Here is a 22401-nt window from a genome sequence, read left to right on the forward strand (position 1 = left end):
ATGTGCCCTGCTACATGTGGCTTGTTACTCCATTGATGACACAGGAAGTACAAAAATACAGGAAGAAGGGTGGAGCATTACATCCAAAGGAAGTATGTCATAACATAAGGGAAAGACATGAAAACAGGAGCATTGCCATAAAAGGTCACTAGATGGCAGCATGTGAACTAAATATAAAACTCCATAGAAATTGATTAAGAAAACAATTATATATAAATTCTATGTCCCATTGGGGTGGCACAGACCCACCCTCAGACTGGCCTGGCGGCGCTGTCACTGACCTCCTCTCAGGTGCAATGTGCAGGGCTCAGTCAGTTGTCTCCAGCTTGGTGGCTCTGGTTTTATCTTATAGTCTCCTCTCCACAGTCCACCCACGTCTGACTTCTCACATGACCCCCACCCTGGCAGAACTCCCTCTCTTGACTCCTCTCCAAACTCCCTCAGAGACTGCAGAGATGATATAAGACAAGAGATGGTATGAGGTTGTGGACATAATACAAGAGGTGGTTAGAGGCTGCGGGCATGATACTAAAGATGGTCAGAGACTGCAGACATTTTACAAGAGACAGTCAGAGACTGCAGACATGACACAAGAGATCAATGCAGTCTCCCCAGTGCCCATCAAATGCAGCCTACCACTGTGCCCAAAATTTCAGCCTCACTGTGCCCATCAATGCAGCCTCACTGTGCCCATAATTGCAGCCTCACTGTGCCCCTCAATGTGGCCTCACTATGCCCATGAATGCAGACTCACCATAGCCTGCCCTGGATCACACACACAGCGGACATCTCCTGCTATGTGTCACGGAGCGGGGTCTGTGTGTGTTGTCGGCGGTGCTGTAACAAGGTCCTGTCCCCCTAGACCAACTTGTGTAATAGGCAGAACACTGATTCAATCAATCAGTGTTCCATCTTATCACAGCACTCCCGCTGTATGTGACAAACAAGAGGAGGAGGCGGGAGCCTGGAGCGGAGCGCTGCAGCCTGCAGCCACAGATCAAATTGGCCCCAGGGCAGACAGCCTACCGGAAAATTTCCTGGTATCCCGGTAGGCCAGTCAGGTACTGGAAGGAGGGAGAGAAGAACTCTGGCATTTTAGCGCCCCCGCCTCTGCAGCACCTGGGTGCAATGGACCTTTTGCACCTGCCCAGGATCGGGCCCAGGATCAGCCCTGCGCTGTCTCGATCTCCCAACGTGAAGCTTGACATACCAAAAAGACAGACGACTGGAGTGGTGCTGGAAGGATGTCCGATAGCAAACAACAGAGCTATGCTCTTCGTGTTACAGGTTGGAGGGTGGAACTCTGCGTGGTAGGCCACGACCTCCCCTCCAGTGTTGCGCAGAGAGGTCAGTCTTGCGTCAGGCCCGGAAAGAAGAGATCATCACACGGGCTTTCTACTTCTTTTATAGCTACTCCCAGCAATCTTCCTAAAAACAGCAAACATCCCTGGGATATGTAGTCCGGACACATAATCAGGTATAGAAATTATCTGATGGGAGAACTATTCATCCCACAGCCCTTCTGCTGGGCGCACAAATATGATGTCACCCGATACACTGAGCACTAGAGGGACAAGTACGGCTTTGAAAGGCCCAGAATACGGTGCTTTACAATTGTAGTCCATTTTGCTACACCAGTAAAGTTCATGTGCGTGTAAAGGCAGGCCTCCCAATACTTTTGGTTATATAATGGTTCAATCACTGGTTCACTGGATTTGTTTTCCTATTGGAAAGTGTAGATACAGTGCCTTGCGAAAGTATTCGGCCCCCTTGAACTTTTCAACCTTTTGCACATTTCAGGCTTCAAACATAAAGATATAAAAATGTTATTTTTTTGTGAAGAATCACCAACAAGTGGGACACAATTGTGAAGTGGAATGAAATCTATTGGATTTTTGAAACTTTTTTAACTAATAAAAAAATGAAAAGTGGGGCGTGCAAAATTATTCAGCCCCCTTGCGTTAATACTTTGTAGAGCCACCTTTTGCTGCGATTACAGCTGCAAGTCGCTTGGGGTATGTCTCTATCAGTTTTGCACATCGAGAGACTGAAATTCTTGCCCATTCTTCCTTGCAAAACAGCTCAAGCTCAGTGAGGTTGGATGGAGAGCGTTTGTGAACAGCAGTTTTCAGCTCTTTCCACAGATTCTCAATTGGATTCAGGTCTGGACTTTGACTTGGCCATTCTAACACCTGGATACGTTTATTTGTGAACCATTCCTTTGTAGATTTTGCTGTATGTTTGGGATCATTGTCTTGTTGGAAGATAAATCTCCGTCCCAGTTTCAGGTCTTTTGCAGACTCCAACAGGTTTTCTTCCAGAATGGTCCTGTATTTGGCTGCATCCATCTTCCCCTCAATTTTAACCATCTTCCCTGTCCCTACTGAAGAAAAGCAGGCCCAAACCATGATGCTGCCACCACCATGTTTGACAGTGGGGATGGTGTGTTGAGGGTGATGAGCTGTGTTGCTTTTACGCCAAACATATCGTTTTGCATTGTGGGCAAAAAGTTTGATTTTGGTTTCATCTGACCAGAGCACCTTCTTCCACATGTTTGGTGTGTCTCCCAGGTGGCTTGTGGCAAACTTTAGACGAGACTTTTTATGGATATCTTTGAGAAATGGCTTTCTTCTTGCCACTCTTCCATAAAGGGCAGATTTGTGCAGTGTACGACTGATTGTTGTCCTATGGACAGACTCTCCCACCTTAGCTGTAGTTCTCTGCAGTTCATCCAGAGTGATCATGGGCCTCTTGGCTGCATCTCTGATCAGTCTTCTCCTTGTCTGAGCTGAAAGTTTAGAGGGACGGCCAGATCTTGGTAGATTTGCAGTGGTCTGATACTCCTTTCATTTCAAAATGATGGCTTGCACAGTGCTCCTTGGGATGTTTAAAGCTTGGGAAATCTTTTTGTATCCAAATCCGGCTTTAAACTTCTCCATTACGGACCTGCCTGGTGTGTTCCTTGGTCTTCATGATGCTCTCTGCGCTTTCAACAGAACCCTGAGACTATAACAGAGCAGGTGCATTTATACAGAGACTTGATTACACACAGGTGGATTCTATTTATCACCATCAGTCATTTAGGACAACATTGGATCATTCAGAGATCCTCGCTGAACTTCTGGAGTGAGTTTGCTGCACTGAAAGTAAAGGGGCTGAATAATTTTGCACGCACCACTTTTCAGTTTTTTATTTGCTAAAAAATTTTAAATTATCCAATAGATTTCGTTCCACTTCACAATTGTGTCCCACTTGTTGGTGATTCTTCACAAAAAATTAAAATTTTATATCTGTATGTTTGAAGCCTGAAATGTGGCAAAAAGTTGAAAAGTTCAAGGGGGCCGAATACTTTCGCAAGGCACTGGTATGTTGGGCCCATCACAATTATGCATTATGGCAAAACACACCTTGTTATCATGTATTCCTGCAATGCACCTACTTTACAATGCATATTCCAGGGTTGTGGTGTGTTGTGTTACTAAAAAAGAGTCAGGTGAGTTGGCGGTCTATTCACAATTGGTTACCTCAACGCAATGCACATTACCACTCTACAATGCATCTCTAAAGTGTAAATCAGCCCTTAATGTCTTCAGAGGAAGCATTAGGTTTTACCGTGTTAGGGTAAATGGGCAAACCCCTTTTTGTTTTAAACATATTTAATTAATCCTCCAATCAATGTGTACTATTCCATACATTAGTTATAAAGGGAGACACTGTTATTTGGTGTTACAGGTATTAGAAGCTTCCTATCTGATACTAAAGGCCAAACAGCAGGAAGATGGACCGTCTCTGTACTCTGGGGGAGAAATAGTCAAGTTACAGGTGAAGGAGAAAAGAGACCGGCAGAAAAAAAGGAAAGAATGTAAAGAAATCCCTGCAAGATGGCGGACAAGAAAAAAAAAAAAAGAATAATCAAGAAGCACTTTACAACTTTTCAAGCACAAGTGTGCCAATGGGTACCCGGGATGGTTCTGGATCCCAGCAATGCCCCCAGGCAGAGTAAATAAAATATGAAGCAATATAGAAGAAAATCAGCAATAGCAGCCTACACCTCACTTACTTTCACCTAACCAGACCCCCCCAACCACCCCAGATCCCGAATGATGGTACTAGGCTCAGACTCCATGTAACCACACTTCTTTTTACCACGTTGCAGCCATGTCCACCTTTCACCTCAGCGCACTTACGCTGCCCATAGATGGGTAGAAATTTGAATGAAATGTTTTTAGGAAAAGAATGTTCTAAGATAGTTTGTTCATTTTTCTAATCATCAAATTGATGTTCGTTTTCAACCGAAGTGATGAGAAAAGTCAATGGAGCTGGATGGAAATTTTTTCTCAAAGGAACAAATTTCAAACAGCTTATATGGTTTTCATTCTGTAAAGTCCATTCATTCCAAAATCCAATATTAAATATGGATGAGCCAAACACCCCCTCCCCCCCCCCCCCCGGTTCGGTTCGCAGCAGAACATGCAAACAGGCAAAAAATTTGTTCGAACGCCGTTAAAGTTTATGGGACACAAATATGAATAATCAAAAGTGCCCATTTTAGAGGCTTATATGCATGGTATTGTCATAAAAAGTGTTTGGGGACCCGGGTCCTGCCCCAGAGGACAAGTATCAATGCAAACAAAAAGTTTTAAAAACTGACGTTTTTTCAGGAGCAGTGATTTTAATAAAGCTTAAAGTGAAATAATAAAAGTGAAATATTCCTTTAAATTTTGTACCTGGGGGGTGTCTATGACTGTAAAGTGGCGCATGTTTACCGTGTTTAGAACAGTCCGAAAACAAAATTACATTTCTAAAGGAAAACAAGTCATTTAAAAGTACTCGCAGCTATTAATGAATTGTCGGTCCCGGCAATACACATAAAAGTCATTGATAAAAACGGCATGGGATTCCTCCACAGTCCATTACCAGGCCCTTTGGGTCTGGTATGAATATTAAGGGTAACCCCAAACCAAAATTAGAAAAAAAAAAAAAAAATTGCGTGGGGGTCCCCCCAAATTCCATACCAGGCCCTTCAGGTCTGGTATGGATATTAAGGGGAACCCCGCGCCAAAAAAAAAATATGCTGTGGGGTACCCCCAGAAATCCATACCATACCCTTATTTGAGCACGCAACCTGGCAGGCCACAGGAAAAGAGGGGGGACGAGAGAGTGCCCCCTCCTGAACCGTACCAGGCCACATGCCCTCAACATGAGGAGGATGTCCCCATGTTGATGGGGACAAGGGCCTTATCCCCACAACCCTTGCCCGGTGGTTTTGGGGGTATGCGGGCGGTGGCTTATCAGAATCCAGAAGCCCCCTTTAACAAGAGAACCCCAGATCCCACCCCCCGTGTGAATTGGTAATGGGGTACAAGTACCCCTACCATTTCAGAAAAAAGTGACAACAGCCGATTTTTGACAATTCCTTTATTAATGTCTTATTTTTTTTCTGCTTCTTGTCTTCCTTCGGTTTTCTTCTTATGCCTCCATCTTGTTCTTCCCCCGCTTCTTCCTCCGGTCCTCTGCTTCTTCCTCCGGTCTTCTCCTCCGGCATCTTCCTCCGGCTTCTCTGCCCTTGTCCTCCGGACGATCTGCCTTAATGGGAGTGTCCCGCTGTGTGACAATTCTGTTCTTCCGCCCCCTCTGACGCACAGGGACTTCCCTATGGCTTTCCCTGTGAGGTCAGAGGGGGCGGGGTCACCCATTTACGTAAACGGGTGACCCCGTCCCCCTCTGATGCACGGGGACTTCCCTATGGCTTTCCCCGTGGTGTCAGACGGGGCCCCGCATAGGGAAGTCCCCGTGCGTCACAGCTAGGCGGGGTCTCCCATTTACGTAAATGGGTGACTCCGCCCCCTCTGACACCATGGGGAAAGCCATAGGGAAGTCCCTGTGTGTCAGAGGGGGCGGGGTCCCTGGGTGGCCCCACCCTCAGTTATATAAGAACTGTCAGAAAAACAGAAGCATCACACAGCGGGACACTCCCATTTGAGGCAGATTGTCCAGAGAACGAGGGCGGGGAAGCTGGAGGAAGATGCCGGAGGATAAGACCGGAGGAAGAAGCAGATGACCAGAGGAAGATAGAGGAAGAAGTGGGGGAAGAACAAGATGGAGGAAGAAGAAGAAAACTGAAGGAAGACCAGAAGAAGATGGAAGACGAAGTGGGGAAAGAAGAAGACATTAATAAAGGAATTGTCAAAAACCGGCTATTGTCTTTTTTAACATTTTTTACACTTTTTTTGTGAAATAGTAAGGATACAGGGGGGGCTGGGATCTGGGGGTCCCCTCCTTAAAAGGGGCTTCCAGATTCCGATAAGCCCCCCACCCGCATACCCCCACAACCATTGGGCAAGGGTTGTGGGGATGAGACCCTTGTCCCCATCAACATTGGGGCATCCTCCCCATGTTAAGGGCATGTGGCCTGGTACGGTTCCGGGGGAGCCTGGAGTAGTTGAGCCTGGAATGCAGGGAGCGGCCCCTCGTATCCCCTGGCTAATGAACCCCTGGAGATGGAGACAGGTATTCAAAAGTTCAGGGGGCACAAGTGCCTGGCAGGTAGGACTGGTCCGGATAAGCAGCTGGGCACCGACAGCAAGTTGGTAGAGCTGATGGTACTTGACTGTAGCAGGCAGGCACAAGTGCGGAGACTGGCTGGTAGGTGAGCATCAGGAAACACAGGAACCCCAACAGGTAAACAGGAACAGCGGAGTCGGGTACAGGCCGGGTCAGCAGGAATCGATCAGCAAGGTACAAGAGGATGAGGCGGAGACGTGGTCAGACAAGCAGAGGTCGTAGGCAGGCAGCAATGGATCAAGGTCAAAGAACAAGCCGGGTATCAAGGATCAAGGTAACAGGTACTGGTACAGGAAGCAAGGTCACGGACACGCTGTAGACTGGACAGCACGGATGGAAGGGAGCCAGTGACTTAAGAAGACCTTAGGGCGCCAAACGGACGTACGACGGGTCAGCGCGCCCCCGCGAGTAGACGTGCTCCCGTTCGTGACCCACGTGCGTGTGCGCGCTCGTTCGTGTTGACGCGAGTGCGTTCGTTGGCTTTAGCGCGCGTCAAAGGGAAACGACTGGCTCTCCACGACAGGTCTCTACGGGTAAGTCTCCTGTGTATGGCCGAAACGTCAGAGTGATCGTGACAGACGCTCTCTCGTCCCCCCTCTTTTCCTGTGGCCTGCCAGGTTGCGTGCTCGGATAAGGGTCTGGTATGAATTTTTGGGGGGACCCCAATGCCATTTTTTTATTTTGGTGCGGGGTTCGAAATTTGGGGGGATCCCCACGCAATTTTTTTTTTTTTACATTTTGGTTCAGGGTTCCCCTTAATATTCATACCAGACCCAAAGGACCTGGTAATGGACTGGTGGGGGAATCCCATACAGTTTTTATCAATTACTTTTATGTGTATTACCGGGACCGTCAATTCATTAATAGCCGTGGGTACTTTTAAATGACTTTTTTTTTCTTTAGAAATGTCATTTTGCTCTCAGACTGTTCTAAATACAGGAAACATGCGCCACTTTACAGGCATACTATAGACACCCCCCAGGTACGAAATTTAAAGGAATATTTCACTTTATTGTTTCACAAGCATTATTAAAATCACTGCTCCTGAAAAAACATCAGTTTTTAAAACTTTTTATTGCATTGATACATGTCCCCTGGGGCAGGACCCAGGTCCCCAAACACTTTTTATGACAATAACTTGCATATTAACCTTTAAAATGAACACTTTTGATTTCTCCCATAGACTTTTAAAGGGTGTTCCGTGGCTTTCGAATTTGCCGTGAACACCCCAAATTGTTTGCTATTTGGTCAACGGGTGAACAGCCAATGTTCGACTCGAACAGACAGCCCATATCTAATGTTAAAAGGAAACAAAATCTTTGGAGAATGTTCTGAGAATTTTCTAATGAATTTTCCTAAGAATTTTTGTTCAAAATGATAACTGTCTACAGCCAGCGTTTCTGTGCCTTGTTTCTCCTTTACACCCGTCTTTCCCCCTTTATCTCTTCTAATGTTAGGAGGTGTGATTATCATTACTACTGTGAGAAATCCTCCCTCCTCTGTACTCTGATCTCTGTTTCAAATTTCACTGATCCAGCCCAGCCTCGCCCTGTGTAGGAGGAAGTGACCCTCCCAACTGCATTCTTCTCCGGTGTCAGAGAACTTCATTTCATTTCCTCGTCTGCTGTCAGCGATGGCGTCTTCTGATCTAAGAGCTGAGTTGGAATGTTCCGTCTGTCTGAACATTTATACAGATCCTGTAGCCCTGAGATGTGGACACAACTTCTGCCGGGTCTGTATTGATCGTGTGCTGGATACACAGGAGAGGTCTGGAGGATATTCCTGTCCTGAATGTAGAGAGACGTTTCCGGCTCGGCCTGCACTGCAGAGGAACATAACACTACGTAACATAGTGGGGAATTTCCTGTCTGCTCAGCCACATCAGGAGGAGTCCGGGGTCTTCTGTACTTACTGTGTGGACTCTCCTGTACCTGCTGTTAGATCCTGTCTGCACTGTGAAGTTTCTCTGTGTGATAAACACCTGAGAGTCCACAAAAAGTCCCCAGAACACGTCTTATGTGACCCCACCTTGTCCATGGAGAGCAGGAAATGCTCCGTCCATAAGAAGATCCTGGAGTATTACTGCACTGAGGATAATTCCTGTGCCTGTATGTTGTGTGTGATTGGAGGACATAAAGGACATGAGATGGAGTCACTGGATGAGGCATCTGAGAAGAAGAAGAAGACACTGAGGAATGTTCTGCAGAAACTTCTGACAAAGAGAGAGGAGACGGAGGAAAGAGTCCAGAGTCTGCAGGAACACAGGAGGAAAGTAGAAGAAGAAGCAGCTGGTGACACCGAGAGAGTCACTGTCCTGTTTAGAGATCTCGGGAGACGTCTGGAAGACCTGGAGATGAGAGTCCTGAGGGAAATCTCCGGGAGGGCAGAGCGGATCTCCATCTCCATCCGGGATCTGGAAATAAAGAAGGAGGAGCTGTCCAGGAAGTTGCGTCACATTGAGGAGCTGTGTAACGTGACGGATCCACTGACTGTCTTACAGGAATCAGACACAGGTGACTTGTGTGATACTGAGGATGGAGATAATGAGGACAGAGAGAGACATGAGGAGCTCCTCCATGATGGAGGGGGTCTGGGTGTGCATGGGATATCACACACATTACACACATTATCTGATATAATAACAGAGATAAATGTATCCTCCTATATACAGGGAGCTGCAGACATATTACTAGATGTAAATACAGCTGGTAATGATTTCCATATATCAGATGACAGGAAAACTGTATCCTGGTCAGATAGAAAACAGAATCGTCCAGAAACACCAGAGAGATTTCAGGATTGTTCTCAGGTGTTGAGCAGTCGGAGTTTCTCCTCAGGGAGACATTACTGGGAAGTGGATGTCGGGGGATCAGATGGATGGATAGTCGGGATGTGTTACCCCAGTATAGACAGGAGAGGAGGATGGCAGTCACTGATTGGATGGAATAACAAGTCCTGGGGTTTGTACAGGGGGGGTGATCAGTATGGGGTGATACATGACAGTAAACTGATCCTCTTACCCCCCAATATCTCCAGTAACAGAGTCAGGATATATCTGGATTATGAGGTCGGACGGATCTCCTTTTATGATCTGTGTGACCCGATCCGACATCTCCACACCTTCACCACCACCTTCACTGAGCCCCTCCATGCTGGGATACGTATATGGAGAGGTTTTATAGAGATATGTGGAGGGAATCAGAGACTGATGACATCACAGGGAGGATGGATAGGATTGGTGGAGTATGCAACCAATAGAATAAAGCAGTGGGTGGGGCTTTAGTCTGTATATGGCTGTTTCTTTACTATAAATAACAATAAGTGAGATTTCTCCCTCTAACACCGATCACTGTGATTGGGTAGAATATCTGTCCAGTTACTGCAGTAACATGTTCCTAGTGAGGAGAGGTGTGGTCTATATAATGATCTACCTATTATCTATCTATCTATCTATCTATCTATCTATCTATCTATCTATCTATCTATCTATCTATCTATCTCATGACAATCTGACATATTGATTTCTCTGTAATTGTTAATCAGAAATGTATCAGAGCGTGTGACATCAGCAATCACTGTGATTGGATAGGATGTGGTCGCCTCTCCTCTCTTTCCTTCTCCTATTCCATGAAATCTATAATAGAAGAGGGAAAAATCAATGTAATAATCTCAGAGGAAACATATGAAGAAATAATCCCCAGATTTGCTATCGAAAATAATGTGATTTATCACTAATATAATGATATTACTATAATAATGTACGATTAATAGAACTGGAATGTGTCCTCAATATAATGTGTCCCCATAGAATGGATCACCAATACAATTCTATTGGATCACTTTTATAATGGATCCTAATATAAGGTATCATTGTGATGGTGTATCTTATAATCATTAGGGAAGGAGATATATATTTTTTCTCTATTTCTATTATACATTACTGTATCTCACAAAAGTAAGTACACCCCTCACATTTTCGTAAATATTTTCTTCTATCTTTTCATGTGACAACACTGAAGAAATGACACTTGTCTACAATGTAAAGTAGTGAGTGTACAGCTTGTATAACAGTGTAAATTTGCTGTCCCCTCAAAATAACTCAACACACAGCCATTAAAGTGGTTATAACCCTTACAACACACTTTGACCTACAGGTAAGCCTAGATTAAGGCTTACCTGTAGGTCCATGAAATATCTCCTAAACCTACACGGTTTAGGAGATATTTGCCGAAAGACAGGCACTGTTGTGTATGGTGCATGCGCCGTAGACAGCGGCGTGCAGGCGCACTGAGCGCGGCACCCGTCAACGGCGATATGCCGCGCGTGGCGGCTCCTGTGCACATGCGCGGGAGTGATGTCATCGCGGCTTCGCCAAATGACAGCGGCGGAGCAGCGAGACCCACCGAGAAGATGGATGCTCCGGACTACAGGGGACAGCGGTGACATCGCTGACTCCTGTGTCAGGTAAGTGCAACATAATGGACTACTATGCGATACATAGTAGTCCATTATGCTTTACCTTTGCAGGGAATGAAAGAGGAAGTAAATTAGGGTTTACTTCCTCTTTAACCACTTATGGACCGAGCCTCTTTCTGAGATTTGGTGTTTACAGGTTAAAAGTTACAAGTTTTTTTTGCTAGAAAATTACTTAGAACCCCCAAACATTATATATATATATATATATATATATATATATATATATATATATTTTTTTTTTTTTTTCTAACACCCTAGAGAATAAAATGGCAGTCGTTGCAATACTTTCTGTGACACCGTATTTGCGCAGAGGTCCTACAAGCGCACTTTTTTGGAAAAAATACACTTTTTTGAGTTAAAAAAATAACACAACAGGAAAGTCAGCCCAATTTTTTCTTTATATTGTGAAAGATAAAGTTACGCTGAGTAAATTGATACCCAACATGTCAAGCTTCAAAAACTTCATAGGCGACGTTTAAAAAAATTCTACAGGTTGCATGTTTAGACTTACAGAGGAGTCTGTAAGTTATACTTTTGGTTGGACTGCAAGCCGGAATCCCAACCCTGCACTGCTCTCTTTCTTCTGGATAGGCCCTCACACAGCCTAGCAGCCAGATATGCCCGGGATAGGCCCAATCCCCAGCCAAGCAGCCCGGGCAATACAACTCATATCCACCCAGACAGCCATCCAGGTGTCAAAGCACATAGATAACCTGACTCCACCCAAATATATAGGTTCTCCCAGCAGGCCACGGAATTTAAGGAACCCCCTGCCAATTGGCTGAGATACCCCATATACCCATAATCTGACCTTGCAGTGCCCTTCTCATATCTAATACCACCATGTTCCCGGCCACCTGGTGGCAGAATAGAGAAGTGCAGCAATTACAGACTTAGTGTGAAATCAATTGATCCTCAACAATTAGCCAAGGTGAAAAGTAAATTGCGCTGCGCTGTATAAATCTAAATCTGAACATAAATAACCATAATGAAATGATCTGAAATCCATGTACAAAAGTGACAGTGTGCTACATGTTAAACAACCATAGCTGTGCTAATAACAAGTAAAGTGACAATGTGCAAATGAGCAGGTGACTTAGAACAAATAATAATAAAAAAAAATATATATATATAAAAATGTCCTTATCTTCTTTGTAATAAATAAAATACCATAAAATATTTACAGAATGTCCTTTTCTTCTTTGTGGTGAAATGAAAATACACAATGTGCAAAATACATGATTTTTTCTTCTGTGCAGAGAGTATATACATAAAGTGCTAAAGTGACTTCTTACCTTCTGTGCAATACACTAGTGTATTAGGTGTCCTCTTACCTCACGGCCGTGTAAGTATATCTTTGAAGGTAACAGGTATGCTTCCTATGTGTCCAGATGTTCACCGACCTCCCGATCTGGCGTTTTAGGTATGGTAGTGTGTATCCCTCTTTGGAAGCCAAAACACGCTACCAGTTGTGGCCAGTATCGGCGTGACCTCAATGGGTAGGTATTCGGGGTGTAAAGGGAAGAAGAAGGGAGGTACTCGATGGTGTAGTATGTTTTAAAATAAATTTATTGCAGTTAAAAAGACTTGAGTACATTTCATTACATACACAGTACAAAAGAAAAACGAGCAGCGAGCTCGCCGACGTCACTTACGGTGCCTGTACGTCTTGACGCGTGTTCGTCACGGTCACGTGACTTCATCAGGGGGAAAAACTAAACTAAACACCAGGGTGCTACAACATTTATTCACAAAGAAAGGTGTGACCCAGAAATAATGACACCCACACATGTGACAAGTCCTTCAGTAAAACATAACAATCCCCAAAAGATGTTGTTTATTGTAAATATCCATCCATCAAACATGATGCTCACCACCCACCTACTCTCTGAAAGAAAAAAAAAACCTAATGAGCTAGTGTACACGACATCGCCAAAAGACAGCTCCTTGTACTGTCATCAGCTATATAAGAAAAGAGGCGGGTATAGAAGTGACATCATTGACTGAATATGCCATTGGCCATATGATGTCACTGCTATCCCTGACATCAGTGGTTCCTGTATACACTGTGGGTGCTTAGGAACCAGTGACAGTGGGAAACTGTCATATATGGGAGTGGAAACAACTATTGCCCCTCTATATGATGCACGGCTCCTGCCGAATGAGCTAAACTGATAGCAAGCCATGGTCTCACTGGACTTACTTAGTCTTTTTTGGATCCTAGCTGCATAGAGGGGCCCAAAATCCAAGGAACCCCTTCAGGCTTTCAAGGGGCATGAATTACACATCTAATTTCCTAACTACCTATCGCTTTTTGGAGGCCCTGAAGCACCAGGACAGTTGAAACACTCACAAAATTACCCCATTTTGGAGAGCAGAATGGTGAAGATTTAATTTTTTGTCAAGTTTTTGGAAAATATTTAGAGAAAATAATTTTTTTTTTTTACACAAAGTTGTTCATTTAATAGGATATCCCCCACACATAGCATAGGTATACTTATGCCCCGTACACACTGTTGGATTTTCCGACGGAAAATGTTCGATGGGAGCTCGGACATTTTCCATCGGAATTTCCATCACACAAATTTTGGGATCTAGACAAACAGGCAAAGGATTGGTTGAGGTGGCATATGGCCAATAAACAGGGCAGGGTAAATTCAGGTGGCAGACAGGGATGTGTCAAGTATGCAGGTAAAGGCTCAGTCCAGGTGGCAGGCAGAAACATGGTCAATAAGCAGGCCAGGGTCATTTCAGGTGGCAGACAGGTCAGACATTGCCAGTGGCGGCCCATCCATAAGGGGCAAAGGGGCGCTGCCCCCCAATCCATGCACCCGGCCCCCGATCTACATGCAGGGCGTTGGACGCATGAATCTCAATGTTTAAGTCGCATGACAAGTCACACGAGTGTGAATGGAGCCTCAGGGTTTTTTTTATAGCGTGTTTTTTTTTTTTTTCGTTGTTTTGAGTTATAAACGGCATCTTGTGGTCAAAAATAAACAGAGCAATCCAATGAAACCAAATATGAAAAAAAAGCTATTTCATCTATGTACGCTACTGTACAAAAGTTTTAAGTAGGTGTACAAAAATAAAATAAAAAATCCTGTAAATAAAGAATACTCTCAAAAAAAAAGAAGTGTTAATAATTTATTTTTTATCAGTTAACAAAATGAAAAGTAAAAGAACTTATTTCACACCCGCCTAAGATTTTTGCATAGTACTGTACTGTATGTTAAAACTAAAAACCAAAATATTTTCTAAATATTTCATCCAATGAAGGCAGGCCTGGATTGATAAAGGGGCAAAAGAGGGCAATGGCACCCCCTGACAGAAAGGGGCCACCCTCTATATAAAAATTATATAAAACAATATAAACAAAATATATAAAACAATAAAAAATAAGTAATAATAATAATATAAAATGTATACCACAAAAAAAACATACTTTCTTTTATCAAATTTACCTTGAGATATAATATTTTGCCGGCCATCATCTGGACTGGTATATCGTATTGTTTTTCAAAAATGAATTTTGGCGGCTCAAGCAAACCAACCATCGAGCACTATAACTGTGTAAACCAACTCTGTGTATAACCCGAAGTGTTCCAGGCCCCCCCTAAGGTCAAAATCTGGCTCTGAATGAAGGAGCTTAAATTAATCTGAAATGTTAAGAAGTCAAATAAATACGATAATTACCATAAATATAAGAAAAAACTGATTTAGATATTTGCATAGTAACATATTAGGTGTATATGATATAAAAATTGAAATATTCATATTGTAAAAATGTGATTTATATAGAATTTTCTAAAAAATAAAAAGAAAGGAAAAATAAAGATAAAAAGTGGTAAGAATAAGAAAATTCAAAATTATTATTTGAAAATAAAAAACAAACAAAGTGGAGCTTTGCCAGTAGTTGGGGGTAAAGTCCATCCATGCAGATAAGGTTCATACAGATTTATCTATACATGTATAGTGTATGTAAAATTATATCTGATAATCAGACTTACCTGGTTAGCTACTGTGTTTTTGGATGTTGGACTCTGGCAATAGTTTAGATGCGAATTGGAACTCTTTATTGAAAACTCACACAGAATTTATACACCACACAATCTGGTGAGGGGTTGGTCATATTACCATAACAATACAAACTGTAAACAGGAATATAATTAACACGGCTAAGGGACAGAAACATACACATAATGCTAATCTATGTCTAGAAATGAATAGCTGACAGTGATTTAATTAACCCGCAAGTTAATCTACTAAATACATAACATCTCACAATAGTTTGATAACAAGGTGGAGTGGACACAATACTAGCAGACAGACAGAAACAATAGGTGATCCAATCAACACAATTAACAATAGGGAAGAAACTCTTACCATAATCCAGTTACTTTGGGCTGATGGTATCTGCTTTGAGCAGGGGCGGACTGACCATTGGGCTACTCTGGCACTGCCCGAGGGCCCCATGCCACTAGGGGGCCCCATCAGGGTTGCCAGCCTCAGTAAAACCAGGGACAGTATGTAAATCTCGAAATTATAGCTGCCCCACCTCTCCAGTACCTTCTCAGCCAATAGAAACATGTCTGTGTTTACTGTGTGTGTGTGATTGTATATTGTGTGTGTGTTTGTGTATACTATGTGGCCCCATAACCTCTTATTGCCTGGGGGCCCCATAATCTCCTATTGCCCGGGGGCCCCATGAGTTGTCAGTCCGCCCCTGGCTTTGAGTCCGCCAAATCGAAAGCAGTAATTGCTGGTTATGGGCATAGAGGCCCTAAATATGGATCTGGGCCTAGATTCCCAGAGTCTGTGTGTTTCGAGGAGACAATCCAAAGCAAAGACTATTCCAAGGGTCCCCCCAGGCACGCACCTCCCAAAGAGAATTGTTCCCTTAAAGCCAGGGCCTATAGTCAGTGGGCAAGAGGTCACCCTGAATTCCCCTCCAAAAGCCCCTGTGCTTGTTGGGTTTTGTCACACCAAGTATACAGTGGTGGTCCCAACCAAGGACCAGGTAGCTCTGATCCCAGCCATCTTATACTGGGAGTATGCGATACAACCGTACAGATGTCCAAAATGGATAGTATCGGATCAAGGTCCAAACTTGTAATCTGTAATCTTTTCTGAACTGTGTCACCTTAGTGGTATCAGGTAGTCACATACCACTCTGTGTCATCCCCAAGGTAATGGGGCCTTTGAGCAGTTAAACCACACTCTTCTGGGCATGCCAAGGTCTCCTGAGCACAGGCACTGTGATCACTGAAATCAGCACGTAGGCGATGTAGTGTGTGCTCACAACAATACAGTCCACCATACTTCAGGGTACATGCCATTTTTTCTTTATATTCAGGTGCTACAGATCATTGCTAGTGGATCTCCTTCTTCACTCTACAATCAGAGTATCTTGCACGAAGTCGCCTACGGTTGGACTGCAAAGGGTGAGGAGCCTAAGCGTCCAGATGCCCAGCACCTGGGTACATGAACACAGGGACCGGATGCACAAATATAAACAAGTCGTTCTGGGCTGGCACTAGGATTTGGTTATGGACTTAGCCCTGGATGAACTGCTATTGCGACTGAGGGACCTGCTGGGGCCGTGTGTGCTAAGTGTTGATTGCTCTACCAAGCCAGCTGGAGACAGAGAGCCCTTCAGCTCTTAAGCTCTTAACCCTTTGCGGTCCAACTGCAGGCAACTTCCTGCAAGATACTTTGATTATGTTGTGTAAACTTTCTCCTGTTGTACCTTAACCATGTTCGTTGTGATGTTCATGTTACTTTCTGTGTGTGATGCTGAGGACAGCATCTGTCAAAGAAGTGGGGGTGAGTGTAGGCAGGTGCAGTTTGTTGTGTGCACTGCAGGTGGTGCTCAACCACAGCAGCAATGCAGAGTGAGAGGAAGTCCTGGGAAACATGGCTCCTCTATGGTTTCCTGAGTTACTGGGTCAATGATCCGATTAGATTTTGGTTTTGGATTTTGGTCATCCATGTGACTCTGGGTGTGCAAGTGTCTATTTAAGACCACTGTTTTCCAGATTATTGTGCTCTTCCCAGCCTCGTGGCGCGAGAGGCGCACGTCTCCTCCAGACCCTCCCCTCACGGTGACGCAGTGTGCGAACCTGTGATTGGTGGAGGTAGGGCAAGCGTCCTAAGGGTCACGACGTAATTACGTCACATAACCGGGACGCAGTAAACACACACCCAACACAGCATTGGTTGCCATGGCAACCCATACACATCCTGTCTTAGCTGTACATCGCCAGCATGTCTTTGTCATTAAGATCTACATAATCATATACAATGACAGATCACTACCAGCTATTACTATCATGACATACATAGATCCAGCCTGATACAATACAACCGTGAGTAAACTATTTCATGCGGCAGATTGGAGACACAGCACATATGGTGACAGTACTACAAGTTTGGCAGCCATGTTTTATGTGTCTGACGTAATACTGTACTTTTTTTTTGGTTATGTATTGGTCACCTCTGGATACAGATGCATAAGGGAAATACAGATGGGACCAATGTATGTGATATGTTTACCGTTACCTTTGTTTCTGTTAAATTTAACTTGAGTAGCTAGGCAGTTGTATGAGAGGGTATTATCGTATATGGGTATTGGATCGGTTATATGAATCTGTATATTATGTCTGAATAAGCCCTTTTATAGTCTGATATGATTGTATAGTCCATTTGTAAGGGGTTGTCTTAGATCAGAGTCTCCACCCCTCTTTTAGGCGGAGCTGTCTCAGAAACTCCATAAATTTGTTAGCAATGTGGTGGGTTCCATCATGCCCCTGTTGAAGACACTCTATGTCGAAACGCGTCGGGCTAGCTGTTGGCACCCCACATTGCTTTTATTTCTATTATTTTATTTAGCCTATATGTGATCACCAAGTCATAATTTCTACTCAATTATTTGACTTTTAAATAAATTTGTTAAGACCGTCTGACCCGCACCATGTGGAGCTTTCTTTTTCCTTTTCTTTTTTTGGCTTAAAACCCACACCATTTCCCACCCCGTATTTGGGATTACTTGTGCCAATCGAGTCACGTCGGAGCTGGACAAGGAACTACCCTGGCGATCCATTCGTGAGACACACCGTATGGTCTACAGCTGTTTGGAGTTTCCCTACCATCTTGACGGACCCTCATTGATCCATCCTTTGGTCCTAGGTCAGGACCGCAAGCTTTCTAGACTCAACCGTCGTAAGACCGTGTGAGTCCAACACAGTCGGTAAGAGTATTTACCTATTTTGCTAATGTCTGCAGACAAGCTGATATACTCGGGTGTACCTTATTAGCAAGACCCCTATCTCCCTTGAAGAGGTCCGATCACCCTTGCACCAGTCACATCACGGAGGTTTCCATCTATTCCAATTGGACTTCTTTCATATGATCATGGACTTCCCTATGTGACCATTTCTTACATTTTTTGTTTATGTGTGTGTTCATCACATTCACCATTGTAGAAGCGCTACACTATTCTTTACCCCAAATATCTCACACTTGCCACTCCTGCTGCTTTCTGTATTTCCACCACCATTCATTACCAACATTTGGCTTGTTCCTCGACTACACTTCTGCTTGATCCTAACCTGCAACCACTTGTTTCTGACTAGAGATGGGCCAAACTTATCCCATAGGTGTTCTATTGGGTTGAGGTCAGGACTCTGTGCAGGCCAGTTAAGTTCCTTCACTCCAAACTCATTTATCCATATCTTTATGGACCTTGCTTTGGGCACTGATCCAAATCATTTGGTGGAGGGGGGATTATGGTGTGGGGTTGTTTTTTCAGGGGTTGGGCTCGGCTCCTTAGTTCCAGTGAAGGGTTCAGCATACCAAGACACTTTGAAAAAGTCATGCTCGCAACTACTGCAGACATACAGCAGACATGATGCAAGAGATGGTCAGAGACTGCAGACACGATACGAGAGAAGGTCAGAGACTGCAGACATGATACAGCAGATGGTCAGAGACTGCAAACATGATACAGGAGAAGATCAGAGATTGCAGGCATGATACCAGAGATGGTCATAGACTTCAGGCATTACACAGGAGATGGTCAGAGACTTCAGGCATGATACAGGAGATGGTCAGAGACTTCAGGCATGATACAGGAGATGGTCAGAGACAGGAGACATGATACAGAAGATGGTCAAAAACTACAGACATGATACAGGAGAAGATCAGACATTGCAGACATGATACAAGAGATGGTCAGAGATTGCAGACATGATACAGGAGAAGATCAGACATTGCAGACATGATACAAGAGATGGTCAGAGATTGCAGACATGATACAGGAGATGGTCAGAGACAGCAGACATGATACAGGAGATGGTCAGAGACTGCAGACATGATACAGGAGAAGGTCAGAGATTGCAGACATGATACAAGAGATGGTCAGAGACTGCAGACATGATACAGGAGATGGTCAGAGACTTCAGGCATGATACAGGAGATGGTCAGAGACAGCAGACATGATACAGAAGATGGTCAGAAACTGTAGACATGATACAGGAGAAGATCAGACATTGCAGACATGATACAAGAGATGGTCAGAGATTGCAGACATGATACAGGAGATGGTCAGAGACAGCAGAAATGATACAAGAGATCAATGCATCAAATGCAGCTTCATCAGTGCCCATCAATTGCAGCCTACCAGTGCCCACCACCAAATGCAGCCTACCAGTGCCCACCAATTGGAACCTTCCAGTGTCCCTGGATCACACAGAGCGACGACGATCTACTGCTGTCACGGATCTTGGATTTTAATCTCCCGGGAGGCCACTATAACAAGACTGGCTCGCGGCCCCTTATAATACATGTTAATGGGTGTTCCATCTACTATCACACGAGCCGGTCTAGGGGGGTGGGTCCTCGTTACACTGCCACCGACAACACACACAGACCCGGCTCCGTGACACACAGCGCTCCCACTATGTGCGACAAACAAGAGGAGGAGGCGGGAGCCTGGAGGGGAGTGCTGCAACCACAGATCAAAGCCCCATGGCAGGCGGCCTACCGGGAAATTTCCCAGTAGACCAGTCCGGCCCCGCACATCAGCAGCCACTGAAAAGAAAATGAAAAGAACCCTTGTGTCAGGAAGCGGAGCGCCCGCCCCCCCCCCCCCAGCACTGCCATGCTGGACGGACTTGCCTATTCTGGATGGACACACAAGGAGAGAAGGAGGCAGGCCCGGACTGGGAATAAAAACCAGCCCTGGAAAAATGTCATACCAGCCCCATAGCATTATCATACCAGGCCAACAGCATAACTGCATTATTTTCTTGTTCATGAAAGGGAAAATCATGCATTTTAAAGCACATTTGAAGAGTGTATTATATATAGGGAAGACAGATATGAAAGCACATAGGGCTTTATATATATATTAGGGATGTGCCCGGGTGTGTTCGCACACTCCACGTGCAGAGCCTGCCAGGAAGTCGGCATGGCACAGGCAGTGAGACATTTCCCGATCTCTGGAGCCGCACATCAGGAAAATTTCTCACTACCTGTGATTAGCGCAGCGCCGCGCCGACTTCCTGGCGGGCTCTGCATGTGGAGTGTGCGAACACACCCGAGCACATCACTAATATATATATATATATATATATATATATATAAAAGCTAATTCCAGTTAAAGTGGTTAAAGTGGTCAATCATCAAGGGGGGCCCCAGGAATTCTGGCAACATGAGGCGAGGGGGAATTCTGATGACCAGAGATCACCTTCCGCAGAAAGAATACACTAAGGTAAGGGGGGGTGGGGTTATTGATATAAGGGGAACCTTTATATCAGTGCCTATTCTGACTCCGATTGTTGTGAAGTGATCTATCCCTTGTGAGACCTCTATGCCTGGTCCATATAAGCAGATATAATCACCGAGGACAATCCTCATCAGATAGCTTGAACTCACCAATACCGATTTCCATCCACAGATGCTTTTATTCTGAACATCAGATTACAGTAGATGACAGGATACAAACAGATGAATAGGTTGTGGTTTTATGCAGTCAAAAGATGATACTGTCTGTAGCGTACTATGCAGAGTACATGTGCCCTGCTACATGTGGCTTGTTACTCCATTGATGACACAGGAAGTACAAAAACACAGGAAGAAGGGTGGAGCATTACATCCAAAGGAAGTATGTCATAACATAAGGGAAAGACATGAAAACAGGAGCATTACCATAAAAGGTCGCTAGATGGCAGCATGTGAACTAAATATAAAACTCCATAGAAAATGATTAAGAAAACAATTATATATAAATTCTATGTCCCATTGGGGTGGCACAGACCCACCCTCGGACTGGCCTGGCGGCGCTGTCACTGACCTCCTCTCAGGTGCAGTGGCTCAGTCAGTTGTCTCCAGCTTGGTGGCTCTGGTTTTATCTTATAGTCTCCTCTCCACAGTCCACCCACGTCTGACTTCTCACATGACCCCCATCCTGGCAGAACTCCCTCTCTTGACTCCTCTCCAAACTCCCTCAGAGACTGCAGAGATGATATAAGACAAGAGATGGTATGAGGTTGCGGACATAATACAAGAGGTGGTTAGAGGCTGCGGGCATGATACTAAAGATGGTCAGAGACTGCAGACATTTTACATCAGATAGTTTAGAGACTGCAGACATTTTACAAGAGACAGTCAGAGACTGCAGACATGGTACAAGAGATCAATGCAGTCTCCCCAGTGCCCATCAAATGCAGCCTACCACTGTGCCCATAATCGCAGGCTCACTGTGCCCATAATCATAGCTTCACTGTGCCCATCAATGCAGCCTCACTGTGCCCATAATTGCAGCCTCACTGTGCCCATCAATGCAACCTCACTGTGCCCATAATTGCAGCCTCACTGTGCCCCTCAATGTGGCCTCACTATGCCCATGAATGCAGACTCACCATAGCCTGCCCTGGATCACACACACAGCGGACATCTCCTGCTATGTTGCACGGAGCGGGGTCTGTGTGTGTTGTCGGCGGTGCTGTAACAAGGTCCTGTCCCCCTAGACCAACTTGTGTGATAGGCAGAACACTGATTCAATCAATCAGTGTTCCATCTTATCACAGCGCTCCCGCTGTATGTGACAAACAAGAGGAGGAGGCGGGAGCCTGGAGCGGAGCGCTGCAGCCTGCAGCCACAGATCAAAGTGGCCCCAGGGCAGACAGCCTACCGGAAAATTTCCCGGTATCCCGGTAGGCCAGTCAGGTACTGGAAGGAGAGAGAGAAGAACTCTGGCATTTTAGCGCCCCCGCCTCTGCAGCACCTGGGTGCAATGCACCCTTTGCACCTGCCCAGGATCGGGCCCAGGATCAGCCCTGCGCTGTCTCGATCTCCCAACGT

At 44.8% G+C, this 22401-nt stretch overlaps 1 protein-coding gene across 1 annotated transcript; it reads left to right on the forward strand.

The window, feature by feature from the left end:
- Positions 1 to 8164: 8164 nt before the first annotated feature.
- On the forward strand, positions 8165 to 11217 carry LOC143961931 (E3 ubiquitin-protein ligase TRIM39-like). The gene has a single exon (XM_077471265.1). It carries the CDS (start codon positions 8198 to 8200, stop codon positions 9845 to 9847), a length of 1650 nt encoding a protein of 549 aa, XP_077327391.1. The 5' UTR covers positions 8165 to 8197; the 3' UTR covers positions 9848 to 11217.
- The last annotated feature ends 11184 nt before the right edge of the window (positions 11218 to 22401 follow it).

Source organism: Lithobates pipiens, unplaced genomic scaffold, assembly GCF_037356315.1.
Source record: "Lithobates pipiens isolate NorthernLeopardFrog02 unplaced genomic scaffold, aLitPip1_a1.2 Scaffold_8, whole genome shotgun sequence".
Taxonomy (NCBI): Eukaryota; Metazoa; Chordata; class Amphibia; order Anura; family Ranidae; genus Lithobates; species Lithobates pipiens.

What these genes read in the sequence shown, in the direction of transcription:
- LOC143961931 (XM_077471265.1), top strand. Translation starts at nt 8,198, where the DNA reads ATGGCGTCTTCTGATCTAAGAGCTGAGTTGGAATGTTCCGTCTGTCTG.